The 27,978-nt window shown below is 47.1% G+C and overlaps 1 protein-coding gene across 1 annotated transcript; it reads left to right on the top strand.

The window, feature by feature from the left end:
• The first annotated feature begins 643 nt into the window (after nucleotides 1–643).
• On the top strand, nucleotides 644–27,978 carry LOC144504366 (E3 ubiquitin-protein ligase TRIM7-like). The gene is made up of 6 exons (XM_078229581.1): nucleotides 644–1,126; nucleotides 7,455–7,550; nucleotides 11,986–12,216; nucleotides 13,575–13,597; nucleotides 16,264–16,397; nucleotides 27,458–27,978. Exons 1-6 carry the CDS (start codon nucleotides 644–646, stop codon nucleotides 27,976–27,978), a joined length of 1,488 nt encoding a protein of 495 aa, XP_078085707.1.

Genomic DNA, 27,978 nt, shown 5'->3' with positions numbered 1-27,978 from the left:
TCCTGTGCTGTACTGTTCTTTGTTCTTTGTTCTTTGAAAGGTGGGATCTGGGTATTGAGTTGGATGATCAGCCGTGATCGTATTGAATGGCGGAGCAGGCTCCAGTGGCCTCATGGCCTCCTCCTGCTCCTATTTTTCTATGTTTCCATGGTACTATTCTCAAAAATCTCCTCAGCACCCTCTCCAAGGCCGAGATATCTTTCCTAATATGTAGTGGCCAGAATTGGACACAATACCCCTCCTGGGACCTAATGACTCACAGAAGCATCATCTCCTTGCTTTTGTACTTTCTGCCGCTGTTTGCAAAGCCAAGCATCCCGCAGGCTTTTTAATAACAGCCTGCCCTGTCACGTTTAAAGATTTGTGTTCATATCCCCCTCCCGCCCCGCCCCGCCCCAGCTGTCCCCTCACCCACTTTGAGATTGTCCTGATCCCAGGGAGCGATGATACACGGGGAGGGAGTTACTGTGGTTGCAATCTGCTTAATCTCCCGCTGTGGCCTACGAAGGGTTAATCTCCAGCCAGGGTGAACCTTGGAACTGTAACAAGCCAATCTCCTATCTCTCTCAGTCAGCTTGTAAGCTGCTTCTCCAGGGTTCAGCTCTCCAGCTGTGCCAAGCCTCTTCCCAAGGTTGTGGTGAGGATGGAGAACACAGCGTCAGTCCCGGACCTGACTTGTGCCATCTGCAGCTGCCAGTTCCCTGACTCCGAGCAGTTGCCCTGTGGCCATTACCTCTGCTCAAACTGCATGGAGGATTCCCAGGCTAAGGTAGCAGTCGAGGGTGCTGTGTGCTGCCCACTTTGTGGTGACGCATTCCCCTTAGACCCCAGCCCAGAACCCAGTCCCCATCTCCCCCATCCGGACAAGCCGGAGGAGGCTGGTGCCGTCTCAGCTTCCACTGACAAGCTTGCCTCGCCTGGAGAAGACCCAAAGGAGGTCACAGGGTGTGAAGCTCTTGGGGAGGCCTCAACTGACCCCGCGGAGAAACGGTGCCCGGAGCATAATGAGATGCTGGAGTTTTACTGCGAAGATGATGGAGAGTGTGTGTGTGGCCCCTGTACAGTAACAGGCAAACACAAATCCCACACACTGATGAGCTTGGAGAATGCAGAGATTTGGATGAAGGTGAGTGAAAGGGATGAGAGTAGTCCAATTAAAATTTAAGGAGCATGTAGGGGTTTGAGGGCAGCACGGTGGCACAGTGGTTAGCACTGCTGCCTCACAGCACCAGGGACCCCGGTTCAATTCCGGCCCCGGGTCACTGTCTGTGCGGAGTTTGCACATTCTCCCCGTGTCTGTATGGGTTTCCTCCGGGTGATCCAGTTTCCTCCCACACTCCAAAGATGTGCGGGTTAGGTTGATTGGCCATGCTAAATTGCCCCTTAATGTCAGGGGGATTAGCAGGGTAAATATGTGGGGTTACAGGAATAGGACCTGGGTGGGATAGTGGTTGGTGCAGACTCGATGGGCCAAATGGGATTCTATGATTATGATTCTAATATAAGATTCTATGGGATTCTATGATTATGATTCTAATATAAAAATATGGCGGCACGGTAGCACAGTGGTTAGCACTGCTGCTTCACAGCTCCAGGGTCCCGGGTTCGATTCCCGGCTCGGGTCACTGTCTGTGTGGAGTTTGCACATTCTCCTCGTGTCTGCGTGGGTTTCCTCCGGGTGCTCCGGTTTCCTCCCACAGTCCAAAGATGTGTGGGTTAGGTTGATTGGCCAGGTTAAAAATTGCCCCTTAGAGTCCTCCGATGCGTAGGTTAGCGGGATTAGCGGGTAAATATGTGGGGGTAGGGCCTGGGTGGGATTGTGGTCGGTGCAGACTCGATGGGCCGAATGGCCTCCTTCTGCACTGTAGGGTTTCTATGATTTTCTATGATAAGAGCAAAAATGAGCACGAGTTCAACAACTTTGATTAGGAAGAGGAGTATGAGATAGTGTGGAATCATACAAAGGTTATGGGACAGCAGGAAGCCATTTGGCCTGTTGTATGTGTATAAAACGGACGGGAAGGTCTTGTACAAATGTAACTAAGAGTGGCGCTTCCATTGAGCAAGCCAGGTCTGAAGGAGAACAGAGAAAATCGTACGAGTTGCAAAGAGGGAATACGAGACTTTAGCAAGGAGATTGAGGACAGATCTCAAAGATATCACATCCATCCAGTTTCCGCATGACAAATACTGCTCTGAATTTGTAACCAGTCCATTAACCGTTTCCTTCCTAATATTTGCAAATTGTTGCCAAGTGTTGCATGGTCAAATTTTTACGGGCAGCACAGTGGCACACAGCGCCAGGGACCCAGGTTTGATTGATCTTCTACTAACAATGTCAAAGGAAGAACGTGGCTACGGGAAATCGGAACTCTTTAGAGCAGCAAAAATGAAATTGCAAATAGGGAAATGGACTTCCTAAATAATTATCCTATAATTAGTCACAGTAGAAATAGACACAGTTCTGACAATAGAATGACAGCAAGGGGCGCCCTAACTAAGAAGTATTGTCAAGGAAAAAAGGCCGTGGGGAAGAAAATAATGCAATTGATAGTTGACAAGACTCCAGGACCTGATGGCTACAACTGCAGGATATTCAATCACACAGGTGAGGAACCTGTTGATGGGTTAGTTTGATCTAGGCTCGAGGGGCTGAGTGGCCTACTCCTCTTCCGAATTCATATATTTGTTCCAAATTTTCTTAACTGAAGAATCACCTTGAAGTAGAGGCGGGTACAATTTTGCCTTTTAAAAAGCATGTAGACGGTTACAATGGGTGAGGTGGGTGTAGAGGGATATGGGCCAAAAGTGGGCAACTGGGGCTAGCTTAGTGGTTTAAAAAAAAGGGTGACCTGGACAAGTTGGGCTGAAGGGCCTGTTTCCATGCTGTAAACCTCTGTGACTCTAAGAATTATCTCCTTGGGTTAGAAAATCACCCATCTCACTCCATCCTTTAGGAGGAGTGGAAGAGAGATTCTAGAACATTGCAGACTCATCCTAAAGTCAGATTGGGGAATGTAACTGGAATCTGTTATTTGAGACAGGGTTGGCTGAGGCTATGGGACAAGTATGAATTAATGAATAAGTATGGCTCGTGTGGAACATAAACACTGACAATAGTTGGTCAGGTTGAATGGGCCTGTTTCTGTGCTGTATATCCTGTGTAATCTTACATTAGGGAGCATGGATTTATGCAGAGTAAATTGTCTTTAACCAGCTGACTTAGTTGGAGAGATATTTGATAAAGGAGTGACTATGGATGTTATTTATATGGACTTCCGGAGGGCATTCAATAAGTTCCACATAAGATTCTATTCATAGAATCCCAACAGTGCAGAAAGAGGCCACTTGGCCCATCGAGTCTGCACCGATCACAATCCAACCCCAGACCCTACTTATTTACACTACTAACCCCTGACATTAAGGGGCAATTTAGCATGGCCAATCAACCCAACCCGGACATCTTTGGAGTGTGGGAGGAAACCCATGCAGACACGGGGAGAACGTGCAAACACCACACAGACAGTGACCCAAGCCAGGAATCGAACCCGGGTCCCTGGCGCTGTGAGGCAGCAGTGCTAACCACTGTGCCACCGTGCCGCCCGTATATATAAATCACATTTATCACTATAAATGCAAGTGTATGAAATTGGAATTAAGTTCTTGACATGCCCAGGATATTGGTTAGGAGATAGAAGACAGACAGTAGGGGTAAAGAGTGTGTGATTATGTGGTTTCTCGAGGGATCTGTAGTAAGGCCACAGCTTGTTACTATATTTCTAAATGACTTGTCTGAAGGAATAGAGGGATATACTGTGTATGGAGGAATAAGCTGTGTAAGTTTGGACTGCTTTCCTCAGAGAAGAGAAGGCTGAGAGGAGATTTGATAGAGATGTTCAAACTCACGGGGGGTCTGGACAGAGTAGATCGGGAAAAACTGTTCCCCCTCGAGAGAGAGAGGATTGAGAATGAGAGGGCATGGATTTGAAATATTGACAAAAGGAACCAAAGCGAGTGGCTGGGGTCTGGAACGCACTGCCCAAGAGTGTGTTAGAGGCAGGTTCAACCAAAGCATTAGAAAGGGAGTTGGACTTATCTGAAAAGGAAGAATATGCAGGGTTACGGGGAGAAGGCTGGGGTGTGGCACTAGGTGAGACCCACTAGGGGGCAGCACGGTGGCACAGTGGTTAGCACCGCTGCCTCATAGCACCAGAGGCCCGGGTTCAATTCCAGCCTCGGGTCACTGTCTGGGCGGAGTCTGTACGTTCTCCCCGTGTCTGCGTGGGTTTCCTCCGGGTGCTCCGGTTTCCTCCCACAGTCCAAAGATGTGAGGGTTGGGTGGATTGGCCATGCTAAATTGCCCCTTAGTGTCAGGGGGCTTAGCAGGGTAAATGCATGGGGTTACGGGGATAGGGTCTGGGTGGTCAGTGCAGACTCGATGGGCCGAATGGCCTCCTTCTGTGATCCTGTGAAATATCTAAGGTTGCCTGAACAATCTAACAGCACAGAAAGGAATGGAGATCGGAGCAGTGGTGGAATACTGTACGAAAAAATTAAATAAGTGGGCAAAAGTGTGCTAGATGGAGCTCATTGTGCCGAGTCCATTTTGACTGTAAAAGTGATAGATCAATGGAAGAGCAGAGAGATTCAGGGGTAGAAGGATCACTAAAAACCAGTGAACAGGGTCACAAAAATAAAAGTATGAACATTAACCATGGGTGACATTAGGGTATTTGACCAGAGGTCAGAGAGCACAACAGGGCCGGATACCTCTCCGTCCGGACACCTCACTCGGTGTCCACCCACATGTCCATACACACTGGCTGCCACATCCCTTCTGCTGCACAGGCTCTGAGATTCACTGTGGACCCCCTTGGCTGAACTTACAACCTAGAACTTAGAATCCCTACAGTGCTGATGGAGGCCATTCGGCCCATCGAGTCTGGACCGACAACAATCCCATCCAGACCCTATCCCCGTAACCCTGCATATTTACCCTACTAATCTCCCTAACCTACACATCTTGGGACACTAAGGGTCAATTTAGCATGCCAATCAACCTAACCAGCACGTCTTTCGGACTGTGGGAGGAAACCGGAGCACCCGGAGGAAACCCACGCAGACACGGGGAGAATGTGCAGACTCTGCACAGACAGTCTGTGTAGAACCTTCTGTATCACTCTGCGAAAATCCCTCCAACCCATCAGACAGACAGGGGTAGTGGGGCCATTACACACATAGTGGCTTCATCAATCCCTCAACCTGGCGGGTAGCAGCTCTGTCAATGTGGGAACAGGTTCCACTTTATAGAAGAGAAACCAGAATAGAAGCCGCTCCTGGTGTAACTCTGGAAACATTGCACCTTCACAATGACTGGCCAAGATTCTCCGGAATCAGCGGGAAGTGCCCACACCAGCGGTAAAGTCAGAGTGTTTTCCACTGGTGTTAGCAGCGGCTGGGAGGTGGGTTTCTTTATGAATGTATCATGGGAAACATCCCCACCAACACTTTTATTTCTCATTCCACTGACAGCTTAATGATTTCTACTCAGCCTCCAGTCAGCTGCGTTTATTTACCTTTCCCTTCACACTTATAGAATCGTAGAATCCCTACGGTGCAGAAGGAGGCCATTCGGCCCATCGAGTCTGTACCGACCACAATCTCACCCAAGCCCTATTTCCAAACCCCCCATGCATTTATCCTAGCTATCCCTGACACTAAGGGGCAATTTATCACAGCCAATCCACCTAACCCGCACATTCTAGGACTGTGGGAGGAAACCGGAGCACCCAGAGGAAACCCACGCAGACATGGGGAGAATGTGCAAACTCCACGCAGACAGTGACCCAAGCCGGGAATTGAACCCGGGTCCCTGGCGCTGTGAGGCAGTGGTGCTAACCACTGTGCCACCGTGCCACCCACTTGAATGAATCTCAAGTATCCCCATTCTTCCTAACTGCAATGTTGACTCCAAAGAGGAACTGAGAAGCACTGAGCTGTTTTGGAGTTGCCTTCAGCTGCTTGGAGGCCAACATGCCCTGTCCACGTTGGTCATGACTGGCTGATGCAGTTCCCACTGGGGAGTTGGGCGAATAGCGGGAGGCCACTGAATGGGCCGTCCAACCTCCTAGTGATATTATAATCAGCATGTTTTATTGGGTTCTTGTCCTGTCTGGGTGGGAGTTTCATCGGGACCAGTGAGGTGGGCTGGGAGAATGGGCTCGATCCTCATTGGGAATCCCATTTTAGCCCCGACCACCCCTCCCTCCCCATTCAGCGGGACATTTCCTCCCACACTCCAAAGATGTGCAGGTTAGGTGGATTGGTTGTGCTAAATTGCCCCTTAGTGTCAGGGGGATTAGCAGGGTAAATACATGGAGTTATGGGGTAGGGCCTGGGTGGGATCGTGGTCGGTGCAGACTCGATGGGCCGAATGACCTCCTTCTGCACTGTAGGATTCTATGGTTCTCTAAAAGTGCTTCTGGAATCTGTCCCTTAGTTTAGAATCATAGAATCGCTACAGCACAGAAGGAGGCCATTCGACCCACCAAGTCTGTATGGGCAGCATGGTGGCACAGTGGTTAGCACTGCTGCCTCACAGTTCCAGGGACCCGGGTTGAATTCCCGGCCTCGGGTCACTGTCTGTGTGGAGTCTGCATGTTCTCCCCGTGTCTGCGTGGGTTTCCTCCGGGTGCTCCAGTTTCCTCCCGCAGTCCAAAGATGTGCGGGTTAGGTTGATTGGCCCCGTGCTAAATTTCTCCTAAGCGTCCTGGGATGTGTAGTTAGAGGGATTAGCAGGGTAAATGTGTGGGGTTGTGGGGATGGGCCCTGGTGTGGGATTGTTGTGGGTGCAGACTCGATGGGCCGAATGGCCTCCTTCTGCACTGTGGGGATTCTATGATTGAATGACAATCCCACCCAGGCCCTATCCCCGTAACCCCACACATTTACCCAGCTAATCCCCCTGACACTAGGGGCAACTTAGCATGGCCAATCAACCTAATCAGCACGTCTTCCAAACTGTGGGAGGAAACTGGAGCACCCGGAGGAAACCCACGCAGACACAGGGAGGGCGTGCAGACTCCACACAGACTGAGGCCGGGATCGAACCCAGGTCCCTGGCGCTGTGAGGCAGCAGTGCTAACCACTGTGCCACCCTAAGTAAGCTTCCTCACTGAGAATCAAATTGTCTTGCCCAGTAAGCAGAGTCAGGCAGGCAGGAAGGAATGTCATATTAGGCTGGAAACATTAACTCTGTTTCTCTCTCCACAGATGCTGCCAGACCTGCTGAGTTTTTCCAGCGTTTTCTGTTTTCATTTGAGATTTCCAGCAGCTGCAGCATTGTGCGATGATTTCGGTTTAGTCCCTGAGCCGTTACCTACCTTTCTGAAATGACTTCTAATTCATGCTTCACATTATTTTTTTTCTTTGCATTATTTAAACTGTCTTCACAGGAGAAATTGACGAAGGAAATTGAGAGCCTCCGGATAATTCAGCAGGATTGCCATTTCCGAAACCAGGATATGACGGTATCGGAATCAGAAATTAAGGTAGAGTATGACCCCTGGGGGCAGCTTTATGATGGGACCTTGCCTGAGCTGAATGTTTTGACATGAGAACAAGCTGCTTATTTAAAATGGTGTGATGGGTTTTTTTTAAATCTAAAGTTTATTTATTAGTGTCACAAGTAGACTTACACTAACAATGCAATGAAGTTACTGTGAAAATCCCCGAGTCGCCACACTCCTGCGCCTGTTCGGGTACACTGAGGGGGAACTTAGCATGGCCAATGCACCTAACCAGCACGTCTTTCGGACTGTGGGAGGAAACCGGAGCACCCGGAGGAAACCCATGCAGACACGGGGAGAACATGCAGACTCCTCACAGACAGTGACCCAAGCTGGGAATCGAACCTGGGTCCCTGGCACTGTGAGGCAGGACTGGAATATAGAATATCGAAACCCTACAGTGCAGAAGGAGGCCATTCGGCCCATCGAGTCTGCAATGACATATCCCACCCAGACCCTATCCCTGTAACCCCACATACTGACCCCACTAATCCCTCTAACCTACGCATCCCGGGACACTAAGGGGCAATTTAGCATAGCCAATCAACCGAACCCACGTCTTTCGGACTATGGGAGGAAGCTGGAGCACCTGGAGGAAACCCAGGCAGACATGGGAAGAATGTGCAGAGTCCACACAGATAGTGACCCAAGCCGGGAATCGAACCCGGGTCCCTGGCGCTGTGAGGCAGCAGTGCTCACCACTGTGCCACCGTGCTGCCCCCACAATCCACAATTGCCACAATCAAGGACGGTTCCATGAGCACCATTACTAAGTGTGCTTTTTCATCCCAGATTTAGGGCATGAATCCAAATTTCACCCGCTGCTGCGATGGGTTTTGAATCCACAGAGACTGGGCATCGAGATTGCTACCCCTGTGATATTACCATCACGTCACCATCTATATATACCTGCATTTATATTATCGATATGTTACTTGGTAATAATCAATAAATCAGAGCGGTTGACTCTTAACTTCCTTCTGAACTGTTCACCCCAACTGTTCACATGATATATTGATGATTTGGAAGAGGGAACTGAATGTATTATCTCCAAATTTGCAGATGATACAAAGTTGGGTGGGAGGCTGAGCTGTGAGGAGGATGCAGAGATGCTTCAGCGTGGTTTGGACAGGCTGAGTGCATGGCAGATTCAGTATAACGTGGATAAATGTGAGGTTATCCATTTTGGTAGCAATAATAGGAAGAAAGCTTATTACCTGAATGGGTGTAAATTGAGGGAGGTGGATACTCAGCGCATCAAAGAACAAAGAACAAAGAACAATACAGCACAGGAACAGGCCCTTCGGCCCTCCAAGCCCGCGCCGCTCCCCGGTCCAGGATTGAATCCTGAATCCAGGATCCCCGCCCAATTTTCCAGCCTATCTACATACCAATATCCTATCCACCGAGCTGTCCCTCACAGCTACGATGCTTTGTTCATCACAACCTATTAACTCACCCCCACCCCCCCATTCCAGACCATGTGATCTCCAGGGAGAGGCGAAAACCCAGAGTGAAAACCCCAGGGCCAATATGGGGAAAAAAAAATCTGGGAAATTCCTCTCCGACCCCCTGAGGCGATCGAAACGAGTCCAGGAGATCACACTGGCCCTGATCGGAAAATGCTTCCCAACCCTAGTCATTTCCACTTCCACGAACACCATATGAATTCCCTGCCCCCGAGACAGGTTCCCAACTATCCGCAGTCTCGCTCTGTACTGGCACCAGCAAGATGATCATAGAATGAAGCCTTGAAACGAGAAACAAGGAACAATTAGCCCGCGCCGCTCCCTGGTCCAAACTAGACCACTCTTTTGTATCCCTTCATTCCCACTCCATTCATATAGCTGTCTAGATAAGTCTTAAACGTTCCCAGTGTGTCCGCCTCCACCACCTTGCCCGGCAACACATTCCAGGCCCCCACGACCCTCTGTGTAAAATATGTCCTTCTGATATCTGTGTTAAACCTCCCCCCCTTCACCTTGAACCTATGACCCCTTGTGAACGTCACCACCGACCCGGGGAAAAGCTTCCCACCGTTCACCCTATCTATGCCTTTCATAATTTTATACAGTTGCTGAAAGTAAGCGCGCAGGTACAGCAGGCAGTAAGGAAGGCAAATGGTATGTTGGCCTTCATAGCGAGAGGATTGGAGTATAGGGATAGAGATGTTTTGCTGCAATTGTATAGAGCGTTGGTGAGGCCACACCTGGAGTATTGTGTGCAGTTTTGGTATCCTTATCTGAGGAAGGATGTCCTTGCTATAGAGGGAGTGCAGCGAAGGTTTACCAGGCTGATTCCTGGGATGGCAGGACTGTCATATGAGGAGAGATTAAGTCGGTTAGGATTATATTCACTGGAGTTTAGAAGGGTAAGAGGGGACCTCATAGAAACTTATAAAATTCTAACAGGGTTAGGCAGGGTAGATTCAGAAAGAATATTCACAATGATGGAGGAGTCCAGAACTAGGGGTCATAGTTTGAGGATAAGGGGTAAACCTTTTAGAACTGAGGTGAGGAGAAATTTCTTCACCCAGAGGGTGGTGAATGTGTGGAATTCACTCCCACAGAAAGTAGTTGAGGCCAAAACGTTGTCTGATTTCAAGAAGAAATTAGATATAGCTCTTGGGGCTAAAGGGATCAAAGAATATAGGGTTGGGGGATTGAATTCAATGATCAGCCATGATCAAAATGAATGGTGGAGCAGGCTCAAAGGGCCGAATGGCCTCCTCCTGCTTCTAGTTTCTATGTTTCTATGAAATGGCTGAGCAAGCCACTCAGTTTCAAGGGGCAATTAGGGATGGGCAATAAATGCTGGCCCAGCCAGCGAAGCCCACATCCCAGGAACAACTAACAGAAAATGGGTGGCTTGAGAATTCAAAATTTCCGAAATCTGGAAATAAAAAGCGGGTATCAGTAAAAATGACCTAAACTCTGTTAGATTGACGTAAAAAACCTCAATTGGTTGATAAACTAATGACCTCTAGGAAAGGAAACTTGATGGCCAGAGTTTTACCGCCTGTCCCGGAATTGGGGCGGGCAAGACTCGCAGAGCGGAATTTTCCATTGGCCTTGGGCGGGAATTTACGAGCCTCGCCCGAGTGTGGTTGTTAAATCCCGGCCGATGTCCTTACCCGATCTGGGCCTATGGGTGATGTCAGGCCCACACCATGGCCTTCTGAAGTGAGTTACCACTGCTTCAAGAAGAAGGCCCAGCACCACCTTCTTAGGAGCAACTGGGTCGGAGTAATAAGCACTGGCCATGCCAGCCATGCTCACATCCTGAGTGCGAGTGAATACCTGGTAACTTGTCCAACTAGATACTGAGAGGCTGCTTCCCCTCATGAGAGCCTAGGACCGGAGGGCATAATCCCAGATCCCATCTCAGACAGAGATGGAGAGGAATTTCTTCTCTCAGAGGGCAGTGAATCTGTGGAATTCTTTACTGTGGAGGGCTGCAGAGGTTGGGTCATTATGTACGTTCAAGGCTGAGACAGACAGATTTTTAATCAGTGAGGGAATCAAGGATTATGGGGATAAGGCAGGAAAATGGAGTTGAGGATTTTCATATCAGATCAGTCATGATCTCATTGAATGGCAGGGCAGAACCGATGGGCTGAATGGCCTACTTCTGTTCCTCTGTCTTATGGTCTAACTCAGGGAGATCACAGTTCTGAATAAAATGTGCTTTCAGTGACACTGATTTGAATCTTGTACCTGGGTTGTTTCTCTTTGCTTTCGCGGGATGTGGACATTGCAGGCAAGGCCAGCATTTATTGCCCATCCCTAATTGCCCCTTGAACTGAGTGTCTCGCTCGGCCATTTCAGAGGATAGTTTAGAGTCAACCACATTGCTGTGGTTCTGGAGTCACATGTAGGCCAGACCAGGTAAGGACAGCAGATTTCCGTCTCTAAAGGACATGATAAAACAGATGAGTTTTATGACAGTTGACGATGGTTTGGTGGTCACCATTACTGAGACTGGCTTTCAATCCCAAATTTGTTAATCGAATTTAAGTTTCAATCAGCTCAGTGACACATGAACCCGAACACAAAGGTGTGTCTAATGATTCGCCGTCCGAGTGTGAACTGTCACTCCAATACAGCACAGAGATTCTGTACTGAGGGCAGGACGGATGGGTGCTGTGCGGAGAGCGTAGAGGGAGTTCAGCTCTGTGTCTGCGTGTCCTGCAAGTGCACACACCACCCGACATGAGGCAGTGTTCTGCTCTCTATCTGCTACCACCCCCTCATGCCGAGAACGCAATACTCACACACTCTCAAAACAGAAAGCTGTGAAGATTTCAGAGCGCTCCATCGAGTGGTGATTCCTACTTGGTGTGAATGGCCCAGTAAAGTGTCCCCTGTCCAAGGGGTAACTGAGCAGTGTGTAACCAGAACATGATTTGGAATTTCAGACACAGATCAATCAGCTGAAAGAAAATCTATCAAAGAAGTTCTATGAGTGGAGGAAGAGCCTGGAGGAAGATGAAGAATTTGCCCTGAAAATGATTGAAGATGAAGGGCTCAAGGTGTTGACAAAGAGTGTCGAATATACCAATGAATTGAACAAGAGGATGCACCTAATTAGACTGGTAGATGATGAAACCCAGAAGCTGGTACATTTGGATCCTCTCTCACTTATCCAGGTACTTCCAACAAACTATAGCTAATTTACAGCCTCCATTTAAAAATTATCATCTTTATGTTTAGTTCTCTCCATGGATTCACCCTTCCATATCTCTGTAACTCCTCCTGCCCCAAAATCCTCCAAAACCATCCTGCCCTCCCCTCCGGCCTCTTGCCATAGAGTAATCTTCCTTTTATTTATTTACGATGTGGGCATCGCTGGCTAGGCCAGCATTTGTTGCCCATTTCTAATTGGCCCTTAAAAAGGGGGTGCCTTCTTGAACTGCTACACTCCCCAAGGTGTAGGTACACCCACAGTGTTGTTAGGGAGGGGTTCCATGATTTTGACCCAACGACAGTGAAGGAACTGTCCAAGTCAGTGTGGTGAGTGGCTTGGAGGGGAACCTCCAGCTTGTGGTGTCCCCAGGTATCTGCTGCTCTTGTCCTTCTAGATGGTAGAGATCACGGATTTGGAAGGTTCTGTCTAAGGATCTTTGGTGAGTTGCTGCAGTGCATCTTTAGATGGTACACACGGCTGTCACTGTGCGTCGGTGGTGGAGGGAGTGAATGTTTAAGGTGGTGGATGGGGTCACAAGGCTGGATTTAATGGGGCTCTGTTCTCTAATCAGCCCCATCTAAAAGGTTGTGGGAGCCCGCTTCCTCTCTCGAAGGCTGAAGGTGGAAACTCCACCCCTACCTGGGGAGGAGGTACTGTCTCGGTCAGCTGCCAAACCATCCCAGCAGCACTCTTGTTCAAAATTCTGAATGGTCGTGAAGAAGTAAATCAGGAAAAAGTCTTTCTATTGGCTGGATGCTCCAGGTTAAAAGGTCATCAGCAAAATGCCAGGTTTTAAAAATCTTAACCAGCCAGTTGGTTCTGGATGTTATTATCTCGAAACTTCCTGAGAAGGTGATGGAGGCAGATTCGTTCATAATTTCCAAGTTTAGATAAATACACAAAGGAGGAAATTTCACAAGGCTTTGGGACATGGGGTAACTTGGATAGCTCTTTCAAAGGGCTAGCACAGAAATTATGGACCAAATGGCCTCCTTCTGTTTTCTATCATTCCACTACTCAATGGCTTGGTGTGAAATTTTGTTTGATTGCTGCATCATTGGACATTTCATTACATGAAAAGTGCTATATAGATAAATGCAAGTTGTTGTTGTATGAGGTCTTTCTCTGAGGGTGCTCATTATTAGAGTATTGTGAGTGTCACCCAGCATTGCTGCTGCGCTGTCACCCATGGGTGCCAATGCTACCTTTGGCTTGTTGATTGGGTTTCTACAACTCACCCTGATAGGCTGCATTCTCGAATATCTTTACTGTGTTAATGCGATGTCTAATGTTCCCCCTCTCTCTCTTTCTCCCCAACAGAAATCAAACCAAGTCCTTTCTCAGTAAGTTTCATTCAGTCGCACAGTAAATAATTGCTGTTCCTCGGGCAGCTGTCTCTTTGTTAATTGGGTAATTAAATTTAGCAAAGTAAATTGCCTCTACTTACAGGTTCAATCCTAGCTACCAGCTCCAGTCCCCAATCCCATATACAGGCATCAGTCCCCAATCCCGTATACAGGCATCAGTCCCCAATCCCGTATACAGGCATCAGTCCCCAATCCCGTATACAGGCATCAGTCCCCAATCCCGTATACAGGCATCAGTCCCCAATCCCATATACAGGCATCAGTCCCCTATCCCATATACAGGCATCAGTCCCCTATCCCATATACAGGCATCAGTCCCCAATCCCATATACAGGCATCAGTCCCCTATCCCATAGATCATAGAATCATAGAAACCCTACAGTACAGAAAGAGGCCATTCGGCCCATCGAGTCTGCACCGACCACAATCCCACCCAGGCCCTACCCCCATATCCCTACATATTTTACCCGCTAATCTACGCATCCCAGGACACTAAGGGGCAATTTTTTAGCATGGCCAATCAACCTAACCCGCACATTTTTGGACTGTGGGAGGAAACCAGAGCACATGGAGAAAACCCACGCAGACACGAGGAGAATGTGCAAACTCCACACAGACAGTGACCCAAGCCGGGAATCGAACCCAGGTCTCTGGAGCTGTGAAGCAGCAGTGTTAACCACTGTGCTACCGTGCCGCCCTTACAGGCATCAGTCCCCAATCCCGTATACAGGTATCAGTCTCAATCCCAAATACAGGCATCAGTCTCAATCCCATATACAGGCATCAGTCCCCAATCCCATATACAGGCATCAGTCCCCAATCCCATATACAGGTGTCAGTCCCCAATCCCATATACAGGCATCAGTCCCAGATCCTACATACTGGTGTCAGTCCCAGATCCAACATACTGGTGTCAGTCCCAGATCCTACATACTGGTGTCAGTCCCAGATCCTATAGACAGGCATCATTCCCAGATCTTACGTACAGGAATCAGCCCCCAATCCCATATACAGGCATCAGTCCCCAGTCCCAGATACAGACATCAGTCCCCTATCCAATATACAGATATCAGTCCCAGTCCCAGATCCCAGATAGAGGCATCAGTCCCAGATCCAGGCCAGGTTAAAAATTGCCCCTTAGAGTCCTGAGATGCGTAGGTTAGAGGGATTAGCGGGTAAATATGTGGGGGTAGGGCCTGGGTGGGATTGTGGTCGGTGCAGACTCGATGGGCCGAATGGCCTCCTTCTGCACTGTAGGGTTTCTATTCTATTCTATTCTAGGATCCCATATAAGAACATAAGAACATAAGAAATAGGAGCAGGAGTAGGCCATCTAGCCCCTCAAGCCTGCCCCGCCATTCAATAAGATCATGGCTGATCTGACGTGGATCAGTACCACTTACCCGCCTGATCCCCATAACCCTTAATTCCCTTACCGATCAGGAATCCATCCATCCGCGCTTTAAACATATTCAGCGAGGTAGCCTCCACAACCTCAGTGGGCAGAGAATTCCAGAGATTCACCACCCTCTGGGAGAAGAAGTTCCTCCTCAACTCTGTCTTAAACCGACCCCCCTTTATTTTGAGGCTGTGTCCTCTAGTTTTAACTTCCTTACTAAGTGGAAAGAATGAATCATAGAATCATAGAAACCCTACAGTGTAGAAAGAGGCCATTCGGCCCATCGAGTCTACACCGACCACAATCCCACCCAGGCCCTACCCCCATATCCCTACATATTTACCCGCTAATCCCTCTAACCTATGCATCTCAAGACACTAAGGGGCAATTTTAGCATAGCCAATCAACCTAACCCGCACATCTTTGGACTGTGGGAGGAAACCGGAGCACCCGGAGGAAACCCACGCAGACACGAGGAGAATGTGCAAACTCCACACAGACAGTGACCCAAGCCGGGAATCGAACCCAGGTCCTTGGAGCTGTGAAGCAGCAGTGCTAACCACTGTGCTACCGTGCCGCCTCCACCCTATCCAGCCCCCGCATTATCTTATAAGTCTCCATAAGATCCCCCCTCATCCTTCTAAACTCCAACGAGTACAAACCCAATCTCCTCAGCCTCTCCTCATAATCCAAACCCCTCATCTCCGGTATATACAGGCGTCAGTCCCAGTTCCGAAATACAGGCCTCAGTCCCAGATCCCATATACAGGCGTCAGTCTTAGATCCTGTACACAGGCATCAATCCCAGATTCTATACACAGGTATCATTTCCAGATCTTATGTACAGACATCAGTTCCAGATCCTAAATACAGGCATCAGTCCCCAATCCCATATTCAGGGATCATTCCCACATCCTATATATCGGTTTCATTGTGATCCTTAGACTTAACCCCAGATTTTTCTAGAATCTATACAACTATAACAATGGTCAGTGAGTTATTACCCCTGGAATAAGCTGTCTGAGGAGTGATGGGAGCAGGTTTAATAATAACATTGAAAAGGGAATTGCCTAAGTTAGAAAAGCGATTGGGAGAACACAATAAAGTGTAACTAGTCTGGAAGTCCTCTCAAAGAGTATGGAGTTAGTGTCAGTGTGAAGATTAGTGGCAGTATAATAACGTATTAACCCTTGGATTGCTGATCTGAAATGCTGACAGGAATTTATTTCCTCATTTGTTACAGAGTTGCTGAGACGCAGGAACAATCAGTTATCGATATTCCGAAGCTCATCCTGAATCTGTACAATGCTCCTGAACTTATTAAAGATCGGATGAATAATTCCTTTACCTACCAATCAGCTATTTTGGGAACCACAAGTAAGAGAGGGCAGCTTTTCGAAATACAAGGGGGCTGGTGGCAAAGTTCGCGGGTCACCAGAGACAGCAACAAGTCTTCAGGAGGACAGAGACAGACTGGTCAAATGGGCAAACAGTTTTTAAAATTCATTCACGGATGTGGGCGTGGCTGGCTGGCCAGCATTTATTGCCCAACCCTAGTTGTGCCTTGAGAAGGTGGTGGTGAGCTGCCTTCTTGAACCTGCTGCAGTTCCTCTGGTGTAGGTACACCCACAGTGCTGTTAGGGAGGGAGTTCCATGATTTTGACTCAGTGACAGTGAATAGTGAGATATTTCCAAGTCAGGATGGTGAGTGAGTTAGTGGTGAGGGGAACCTCCAGGTGGTGGTGTTCCCATGTGTCTGCTGCCCTTGTTCTTTTAGGTGGTAGAAATCACGGGCTTGGAAAGTGCTGTTGATGGAGCCTTGGTGAGTTGCTGCAGTGCATCTGGTAGATGGAACACACTGCTGCCTCTGTTCATCGGTGGTGGAGGGAGTGGGTGTTTGTGGATGTGGTGCCAATCAAGCGGGCTGCTTTGTCCTGGATGGTGTCGAGCTTCTTGAGTGTTGTTGGAGCCGCACCCATCCAGACAAGTGGGGAGTGTTCCATCACACTCCTGACTTGTGCCTTGTAGATGGTGGATAGGCTCTGGGGAGTCAGGAGGTGAGTTAGTCACCGCAGAATTCCCAGATCCGACCTGCTCCTGTAGCCCCTGTGTTTATGCGGTGAGTCCAGTTCAGTGTCTGGCAGGTGAAGAATTGAATGATTCATTAGGTGGGGAGAATGAAGAGAGTCAGAATAAACTCAATGTCACAATGTTAAAGAGAGTTATAGATAGATCTGGATGTATATGAATGCAAATCTTTGGTGGCAGGACAGGTTGAGAATGTATTTGGATTTCTGAACTTTATAAATAATATTGAATACAAAAGGACATACAATTGGTATGTAGATAGGCTGGAAAATTAGGCGGGGATCCTGGATTCAGGATTCAATCCTGGACCGGGGAGCGGCGCGGGCTTGGAGGGCCGAAGGGCCTGTTCCTGTGCTGTATTGTTCTTTGTTCTTTGTTTGAAAAGGAACACTAAATCTTCATAGAACACTGGCTAGGCCTCACCTGGAGCCCTGTGTTCAATTCTGGGCACCGCACCTTAGGATGAGATTTACTGGAACGTTACCATGAATTTGGAGTTCTCCTCAGAGCAGAGAAAGATGTTTGATGGGAGTGTTAAAAATCATGAACAGTTTTAATAGAATAAATATGGAGAAATTGTCCCCATCGACAGTGAGGCCAAAGGACACAGCTGTTTTCAATAGAACCGGAGTAGAGATGAGGTAACTTGTTATTAATACTCAGATGAGTTGTTATGATCTGGAATGCACAGTCTGGAAAAAATAGAAGCAGATTAAATCACAGTCAAGTATTGATAAAGTATTGATCAATACTACCATAGGAAATAATTACAGATAGATGGGAAACGAGCACTTGGGACTAATTGGATAGCTCTACCTCTGATTGGTAAGTAGTAAAGTCGGGTAAGTATTTAATAATTTTTTCACTTATTGTTTCAGAGGTAATTTCTGTTGTTTATAGTTTGTAAAGCTTATATTCGGTAGTAATGAGGAGCAGGATAGAAGAGCCCTAGAGAATTGGATATAATCTGATAGCAAGCATCTTCCAAAAGATTCAATTTAAAGGGGTAAGACATGGCAGGAGAGCTCCAAGCCATGGTGTGCTCCTCTTGCTCCATGTGGGAGGCCGGGAATATTTCCAGTGCCCGGGGCCAGCACATGTGCAGTAAGAGTCTTAGCTACAGCTCCTGGAAGCCTGAGTTTCAGAGCTGGACCGGAGGCTGGGGACACTGTGGAGCATCCGCAAGGCAGAGAGTATCATAGGTAACACATATAGAGAATTGGTCACTCCGCAGGCTCAGACTCCACAGGGAGGAAGGGAATGGGTGACCACCAGGCAGAGCAAGAGAGATAGGCAGACAGTGCAGGAATCTCCTGTGGCCATTCCCTTGCAAAACAGATATACCGCTTTGGATACTGTTGAGGGGAATGGCCTCTCAGAGGAAAACAGCAACAGCCAAATCCATTGCACCACGGTTGGTTCTGTTACAGAGGGGAGGAGTAATAAGTGTGGGAATGCAATAGTTATAGGGGATTCACTTGTAAGGGGGATAGATAGGTATTTCTGTGGCCACAAGAGAGACTCCAGAATGGGATGTTGCCTCCCTGGTGCTAGGGTCAAGGATGTCTCGGAGCGGGTACAGGGCATTCTGAATGGGGAGGGTGAACAGTGGTTGTGGTACACATCGCTACAAATGACATAGGTAAAAGGGATGAGGTCCTAAAAGCAGAATACAGGGAGCTAGGAAGCAAGCTGAAAAGTAGGACATCAGGATTAATCTCAGTGCCACATGCTAGTCAGAGTAGTCAGAGTAGAAGCAGCAGGATACATAGGATGAATACATGGTGGGGGAGTCCAGAACTAGGGGTCATAGTTGAGGATAAGGGGTAAACCTTTTAGAACTGAGGTGAGGAGAAACTTCTTCATCCAGAGAATGATAAATTCACTACCACGGAATGTAGTTGAGGCCAAAACATTGTCTGATTTCGAGAAGAAATTAGATTTCGCTCTTGGGACTAAAGAGATCAAGGGATATGGGGGGGGAAGGGGGAAATCAGGATATTTAATTCGATGATCAGCCATGATCAAAATGAATGGGGGAGCAGGCTCAAAGGGCCGAATGGCTACTCCTGAAATGGCCTCCCTCTGTGTAGAATCACACTATTATAAACACACAAACACATGAAGACACGGACCAATTATAGATAGAAATGTGCACATACAGCGATATAGACTAAAACACAGACACGGAGATATCGATACAGGCACACACAGACATGGAGACTGGGGATGAAAACAGATGTAGACTGGTGTAGAGATATCAATTGTTATGGACAGGGGTGGGGTAATTTAAACAACACTGCAGAGGGGAGGGGTAAAAAATGTGCCAGTGCAATAGTTATAGGGGATTCAATTGTAAGGGGAATAGACAGGCGTTTCTGTGGCCGCAAACGAGACTCCAGGATGGTATGTTGCCTCCCTGGTGCTAGGGTCAAGGATGTCTCAAGCGGGTACAGGACATTCTGAAGGGGGAGGGCGAACAGCCAGTGGTCATGGTACACATCGGTACAAACGACACAGGTAAGAAAAGGGATGAGGTCCTAAAAGCAGAATATAGGGAACTAGGAAGAAAGGTAAGAAATCGGACCTCAAAGGTAGTGATCTCAGGATTACTACCGGTGCCATGTGTTAGTCAGAGTAGAAATGACAGGATATATCGGATAAATACATGGCTGAAGAGATGGTGTCAGGGGGAGGGTTTCAGATTCCTGGGGCATTGGGACCGGTTCTGGGGGAGGTGGGACTTGTACAAATTGGACAGGTTACACCTGGGCAGGACTGGGATTGATGTCCTAGGGGGAGTGTTTGCTCGAGCAGTTGGGGAGGGTTTAAACTAATACACCAGGGGAATGGGAACCAATGTAAGGAGTCAGAGAAGGAGGGAGCAAGGACAAAAACAAAAGGTAGAAAAGGGAATAAGAAAAGTGATAGGCAGAGAAACCAAGGACAAAGTTCAAACCGGGTTATAGAGAAAAATACTGGGAGCGAGACAAACAATGTTAAAAAGACAAGCTGAAAGGTTCTGTACCTTAACGCATGGAGCATTTGCAATAAAGTGGATGAACTAATCGCGCAGATAGATGTAAACGGGTATGATATAATTGGGATCACGGAGACGTAGCTGCAGGGTGACCAGAGGTGGGAATTGAATGTCCCAGGGTATTCATATTTAGGAAGAACAGGCATAAAGGAAAAGGTGGTGGCGTGGCACTGCTGGTTAAAGAGGAAATTAACACACTAGTGAAAAAGGATATTGGCTCTGACAACGTGGAGTCTGTATGGGTAGAGTTGAGAAACAGCAAGGGGCAAAAAACAGTAGTGGATGTCATATATAGACCCCCAAACTGCAGTGGTGATGTTGGGAATGGCATTAACCATGAAATTAGAGATGCATGTGATAAGAGAATATCGGTGATCATGGGTGATTTTAATCTGCACAAAGATTGGGCAAATCAAATTAGCCACAATGCCGTAGAGGAGGAATTCCTGGAGTGTATACGGACGGGATGGTTTTCTTGACCAATAGGTGGAGGAACCACCTAGAGAGCAGGCCATCTTAGACTGGGTACTGTGTAATGAGAAGGGAATCATTGCCAATGTAGCTGTACGAGACCCCTTGGGGATGAGCGACCATAACATGATAGAATTTTTGATCAAGATGGAGAGTGAAGTAATTGATTCGGAGACTAGGGTGCTGAATCTTAATAAAGGAAACTGTGAGGATATGAGGTGTGAGTTGGCCTTGATAGATTGGGGAGAGTTACTCAAAGGGATGACAGTGGATAGGCAATGGCAAACATTCAAGGAACGCATGGGGGAACTGCATCAACTGTTTATTTCTGTCTGGTACGAAAGCAAAATGGGTAAGAGGGCCAATCCATGGCTTACAAAGGAAATTAGAGAGAGAATCCAATCTGAGGAAGAAGCATACAGATTGGCCAAGAAAAATAATAGGTCTGAGGATTGGGAGCAGTTTAGAATTCAGCAAAGGACCAAGGGATTGATTAAGAAGGAGAAAATACAGTACGAAAGTAAGCTTGCAGGGAACATAAAGACTGAGACTTGCAGGGACATAAAGACTGTCCAAAGATGTGCAGGTTAGGTTGATTGGCCAAACTCAATTGCCCCTTAGTGTCCCGGGATGTGTAGATTAGAGGGATTAGCGGGTAAATATGAGGGTTAGAGGGATTAGCGGGTAAATATGTAGGGATATGGGGATAGGGCCTGGGTGGGATTGTTGTCGGTGCAGACTCGATGGGCCAAATGGCCTCTTTCTGCACTGTAGGGTTTCTATGGTTCTATGACACCAAGAGTTTCTATAGATACGTGAAGAGAAAGAGGCTGTTAGGACCCTAACAGACAGAAACGGGAGAATGTATAATAGGAGACAGATAGCCGAGCAACTGAATACATACTTTGGTTCTGTCTTCACAGAAGACGACACAAATCAGATGCCAGAAATGTTGGAGAATGCAAGATTTAGTAAGAGGGAAGAACTGAGGAAGATCAATATTAGTAGAGAAATGGAACTGGGAAAGTTGATGGGATTGAAGGCGGATAAATCCCCAGGGCCTGATAATCGACATCCCAGAGTACTTAAGGAAGTGGCTCTAGAAATAGTGGATGCATTGGTGGTCATCTTCCAGGATTCTATAGACTCTGGAACAGTCCCTGCAGATTGGAGGGTAGCCAATGTTACTCCAATATTCAAAAAGGGGGGTAGAGAGAAAACAGGGAATTGTAGACCAGTAAACTTAACATCAGTGGTGGGGAAAATTCTCAAATCCATTATCAAGGACTTTATAGTGGAGCATTTAGAAAGCACTGGCAGGATCAGACAGAGTCAGCATGGATTTATGAAGGGGAAATCATGCTTGACAAATCTGTTGGAATTCTTTGAAGATGTAACTAGTAGAGTTGACAAGGGGGAGTCAGTCGATGTGGTATATTTGGACTTTCAGAAAGCGTTTGATGAAGTCCCGCACAAGAGATTATTGTGCAAAATTAAAGGGCATGGATTGGAGGAAGTGTATTGAGATGGATAGAAAACTGGTTGGCAGGGAGGAAACAAAGAGTAGGAATTATTGGGTGCTTTTCAAATTGGCAGGCAGTAACTAGTGGGTGCCACAAGGATCGGTGCTGGGACCCCAGCTATTCACAATATATATTAATGATTTGGATGAGGGAACAAAATGTACCATCTCAAAGTTTGCAGATGATACCAAGTTGAGTGGGAGGGTGAACTGTGACGAGGATGCAGAGATCCTTCAGCATGATCTGGACAGGTTGGGTGAGTGGGCTGATCAATGGCAGATGGGGGCGGCACGGTAGCGCAGTGGTTAGCACTGCTGCTTCACAGCTCCAGGGACCTGGGTTCGATTCCCGGCTTGGGTCACTGTCTGTGTGGAGTTTGCACATTCTCCTCGTGTCTGCGTGGGTTTCCTCCGGGTGCTCCGGTTTCCTCCCACAGTCCAAAGATGTGCGGGTTAGGTTGATTGGCCAGGTTAAAAATTGCCCCTTAGAGTCCTGAGATGTGTAGGTTAGAGGGATTAGCGGGTAAATATGTGGGGGTAGGGCCTGGGTGGGATTGTGGTCGGTGCAGACTCGATGGGCCGAATGGCCTCCTTCTGCACTGTAGGGTTTCTATGATGATTTCTATGCAGTATAATTTGGATAATGTGAGGTTATTCACCTTGGAAGCAAAAACAAGGCAGCCGATTACTATCCGAATGGCTGTAAATTGGGAGAGGGGAGTGTGCAGTGGGACCTGGGTGCCCTCGTGCACCAGTCGCTGAAGGTAAGCATGCAGGTGCAGCAGGTGGTAAAGAAGGCAAATGGTATGTTGGCCTTCATTGCGAGAGGTTTCGAGTACAGGAGCAGGGATGTGTTGTTGCAATTATACAGGGCCTTGCTGAGGCCACACCTAGAGTATTGTGGGCAGTTTTGGTCTCCTTTTCTGAAGAAGGATGTTCTTGCTCTCGAGGGAGTGCAGTGAGGGTTTACCAGGCTGATTCCAGGGATGGCGGGACTGATGTATGAGGAGAGATTGACTAGGTTAGGATTGTTTTCGCTGGAGTTCAGACGAATGAGGGGGGATCTCATAGAGACTTATAAAATTCTAACAGGACTAGACAGGATAGATGCAGGAAGGATGTTCCCGATGGTGGGGGAGTCCAGAACCAGGGGTCACAGTCTGAGGATTCGGGGTAGACCATTTAGGTTGGAGATGAGGAGAGATTTCTTCACCCAAAGAGTGATGAGCCTGTGGAATTCATTACCACAGGAAGTAGTTGATGCCAAAACATTGAATGTATTCAAGAGGCGGCTGGATATAGCACTTGGGGCAAAAGGAATCAAAGGTTATGGGGAGAAAGCAGGATTAGGCTATTGAGTTGGATGATCAGCCATGATCTTAATGAATGGCGGAGCAGGCTCGAAGGACCGAATGGCCTCCTCCTGCTCCTATGTTTCAATGTTTCTATGATTACTCCTCTTACTGCCCACCTGTAAACAGAAAGGTGGATATGATTTGCTTCTCCCTTTATAAGCAGTGGTTCATTTACCAACCCCACTATTTTGGTGTGATCCAATTTTCTATTAATAGCCCCACAGCAAACTCGAGATAGGATAAACTCAAAGGGTTAGTTCATTTTCACACACACAAAGCATGGGGAGTTGTTGGGGGTGGGGAGAGGCGGGCAGGGGTTCACAACATAGTCCCCTGTGCATTTATACAGTAAAAGAGGGACAGAGAAAAGATTTACAGGGCAAATATCATAGATAAAATAAATATTATGTTACACAGGCCCAGAGTTCAGAATCAAAGTCCAGTGAGGAATTCCTTCCTGGAGATCAGCCGAAAGCTGATACAGTACAATTCACTTTCCCAATGGAGTTGACTGCATATGAGGAGATAGGCACATTGAGGTGAATCAGTCTTGTAGACAATGATACAGAGGTTTGAGTAGAAATGGTGTAAGTGAGACCAGGTATTCAATCTCGGCAGAGCCTCTTTGCTGTTCTGCTGCATGGGGGATGGTAAAATGGCAGAGTGAGTTTTGCAGTACAGCAAAGCAATATGACAGGTTCTATCAGAGAGTCATGTTATTTGACTCCCATCTCTTCATTGTGTCTTTGACAAAGGGTGTGTAAAACCCTCCCCCACCCCCAACACCTCCCCCCTTCCCACCCCGAGTAGGTTCCAGCGATGGTTAAATGTTCCAACCATTGAGACTTCAAAGGAAGGTTGTGGGGTCCTTTGTCCTAGCAGATAGGTCTGGCTGGCCAGCCTGACTTATCAAATCCCTTTGTATAGTTCTCTTAGAATTTAGTCTCTGCCGCCCACAATGTGCTGTTAGCGCCTCGTTATCTCAGAAGAGACACTAAGTTTCTTTGAAACTGCCAGGTGGCTCATTCTGTTCAGGAGTCGCAGACAGACATAGGTTCAGCCATCTTAAAAGACCATTGTCCAGTTTTAAAATTTTTAGACGTATCCATGAAGATATTTATATTGATGTCATTAAAAAAAATATAGGGTGAGGTCTTAGTCCCCTTACACAATACAAACACTCAGATTGCTGGCCTGTGTTTTTTTAAATCTGGGCTATGCAGCACAGAGACAGGTCATGTGGACCAACGTGTCCATGCTCATGCTTACTCCACATATCCCCTTCCATTCAAAGTGGGCGAGGGTCTGGCAGATGGAGTACAATGTTGGTAAATGTGAGGTCATCCATTTTGGTAGGAATAACAGTAAAATGGACTATTATTTAAATGGTAAAAAAATTGCAGCATGCTGCTGTGCAGAGGGACCTGGGTGTCCTTGTGCAAGAATCACAAGGAGTTGGTTTGCAGGTGCAGGAGGTAATTAAGAAGACAAATGGAATTTTGTCCTTCATTGCTAGAGGGATGGAGTTTAAAAACAGCGAGGTTATGTTGCAGCTGTATAAGGTGCTGGTGAGGCCACACCTGGAGTACTGTGTACAGTTTTGGCCTCTTTACTTGAGAAAGGATATACTGGCACTGGAGGGGGTGCAGAGGAGATTCACGAGGTTGATTCCAGAGTTGAGAGGGTTGGCTTATGAGGAGAGACTGAGTAGACTGGGGCTATACTCATTGGAATTCAGAAGAATGAGGGGAGATCTTAGAGAAAAATATAAGATTATGAAGGGAATAGATAAGATAGAAGCAGCGATGTTGTTTTCACTGGCAGGTGAAACTAGAACTAGGCGGCGTAGCCTCAAAATAAGGGGAAGCAGATTTAGGAATGAGTTGAGTAGGAACTTCTTCACACAAAGGGTTGTGAATCTGTGGAATTCCCTGCCCAGTGAAGCAGTTGAGGCTACCTCATTGAATGTTTTTAAGGCAAGGATAGATAAATGTTTGAACAGTAAATGAATTAAGGGTTATGGTGAGCGGGCGGGTAAGTGGAGCTGAGTCCACAAAAAGATCAGCCATGATCTTATTGAATGGTGGAGCAGGCTCGAGGGGGCCAGACGGCCTACTCCTGCTCCTAGTTCTTATTCTATCTACCTCACAGCCTTTCAACTTACCTTTCTGCTCGCTTTTCCATCATATACTTGTCTCGATTCCCTTTGGAATCATCTAAGCCACCTGACCATTTCACATTGGCAGTGAGTACCACATTCTAATCACTCTCTGTGAAAAAGATTTTATTCCTTATTTCCCCACTGAATTTATTAATGTGATTCTTATATCCCTTCCCTTTAGCTTCAATTTTCCCTTCAGTTCTTTTTTTGTTCCTGGTGCCCCATAATTAGTTTGTTTGTTTTTGGCTTCAGTGGAGTTGCTCCTGAACTCTGTTGATTCATCTTTTTGAAGTAACTCCTGTATTTTCTGTCTGTTTTTTAAGACTTTTTGCAGTTTACTTGCTTGAGTTCTGCCCTCCTTTATTTTGCTGTTTTCTAATCCATTACCTTAATCCATGTACTATTTATTTTACTCACCATCCTTTTATTACATTGTGATCACTACTACTGAAATGCTCCCCAGCACTTACTTCTCCTATCAGTTTTAGTTCATTCCTCATTAAAATATGGGGCAATTATTCATTTCCTTTTGGGCTTTCTCCATGCTGAGTGAGAAAGGAATCCTATATTCACCGTTTAAATTCAGTTCCTTTTTCTCTTTTCACTACATTTCCTGCCTATTTGGAGCATTGAAATTGTGATGATTACTATTCTATACATATATGTAACCTAGTTTTGCCTTCATGTTCCTTCCTGCAATTCCTTCCACTATTTAAGACCATAACACATAGGAGCAGAATTAGGCCACTCGGCCCATCGAGTCTGCTCCGCCATTCAATCATGGCCGATATTTTTCTCATCCCCATTCTCCTGCTTTTTCCCCATAACCCCTGATCCCCTTATCAATCAAGAACCTATCCATCTCTGTCTTAAAGACACTCAATGACCTGGCCTTCACAGCCTTCTGCGGCAAAGAATTCCACAGATTCATCACTCTCTGGCTGAAGAATCGTCCCTTTAGCCTGAGGTTGTGCCCTCTGGTTTTAGTTTCTTCTACTAGTGGAAACATCCTCTCCACGTCTACCCTACCCAGGCCTCGCAGTATCCTGTAAGTTTCAATAAGATCCTCCCTCATCCTTCTAAACCCCAACGAGTACAGACCCAGAGTCCTCAATCGTTCCTCATACGACAAGCTCTTCATTCCAGGGATCGTTTTTCTGAACCTCCTCTGGACCCTTTCCAAGGCCAGCACATCTTTCCTTAGATATGGGGCTCAAACTGCTCACAATATTCCAAATGGGGTCTGACCAGAGCCTTATACAGCCTCAGAAGTACATCCTTGCTCTTGTATTCTAGCCCTCTCAACATGAATGCTAACATTGCATTTGCCGACTGAACCTGCACGTTAACCTTAAGAGAATCTTGAACAATGACTCCCAAGCCCCTTTGTGTTTCTGATTTCCTAAGCATTTTCCCATTTAGAAAATAGTCTATGCCTCCATTCCTCCTTCCAAAGTGCATAACCTCACACTTTTCCACATTGTATTCCATCTGCCACTTCTTTGCCCACTCTCTTAACCTATCCAAGTTCTTCTGCAGTCCCTCCGCTTCCTCAATACTACCTGTCCCTCGACATATCTTTGTATCATCTGCAAACTTAGCAATAGTACCTTCAGTTTCTTCCTCCAAATGGAATTTGTCTACATTGCTCCCATTATTAGTGTGTCTGTCTGGTAGGAGGGAGGGATTGGAATCAATGTGATTGATGGACTCGCTGGTGGCCTTTACCTTTGAGCCACCCATCAGTGGGGTGAACATACAACAGCTTCTGACCACTTTGTATCTCCCTCCCTCCCCTAGATCAGTGGTCGATACTGACGCTGGACTCAGACTCAGCCTACTGGCTCTTGAATGTCTCCGATGATGAGAAGACAGTCATGTTTGGGTACATGGGAGAGAACTCCTGGCACAACTCCAAAATGTTCGAGAACATGCACCAGATTTTGTGCGCTCAGAGTTTCACTGCTGGCTGCCACTCCTGGGATGTGAAGACTGGTGGCATTGCCTGGGGGGTGGGTGTTGCCTATGGTACCATAGACCGGGGAGGGCTGGAGTCTTACTTCACCAACAGCACTAAGTCGTGGTGTTTATATTTCTATCGGGGTTCTCTGACAGCTTGTCATAAGAACCAGCAGACTTACTTAATGAAGTACTCTGCCATCAGCAGGATGCGCATCCAGCTGGATTATGAGGCCGGGACGGTGTCCTTTTACCAGGTCAGTGAGAATCAGCGACACTTACACACATTTAAAACAACCTTCACTGAACCAGTGTTTCCAGCATTCTCTTGTTCAGGCAATTCCTCCATTAAACTGTGTTAA

This window comes from Mustelus asterias, chromosome 2 (assembly GCF_964213995.1).
Source record: "Mustelus asterias chromosome 2, sMusAst1.hap1.1, whole genome shotgun sequence".
Taxonomy (NCBI): domain Eukaryota; kingdom Metazoa; phylum Chordata; class Chondrichthyes; order Carcharhiniformes; family Triakidae; genus Mustelus; species Mustelus asterias.
This window is presented reverse-complemented; position numbering and strand designations above follow the sequence as displayed.

What these genes read in the sequence shown, in the direction of transcription:
- LOC144504366 (XM_078229581.1), top strand. Translation starts at nt 644, where the DNA reads ATGGAGAACACAGCGTCAGTCCCGGACCTGACTTGTGCCATCTGCAGC. An exon ending in ATGCAGAGATTTGGATGAAG is followed by an intron (nt 1,127 to 7,454) that starts GTGAGTGAAAGG and finishes CTGTCTTCACAG; the next exon opens with GAGAAATTGACGAAGGAAAT. An exon ending in TATCGGAATCAGAAATTAAG is followed by an intron (nt 7,551 to 11,985) that starts GTAGAGTATGAC and finishes TTGGAATTTCAG; the next exon opens with ACACAGATCAATCAGCTGAA.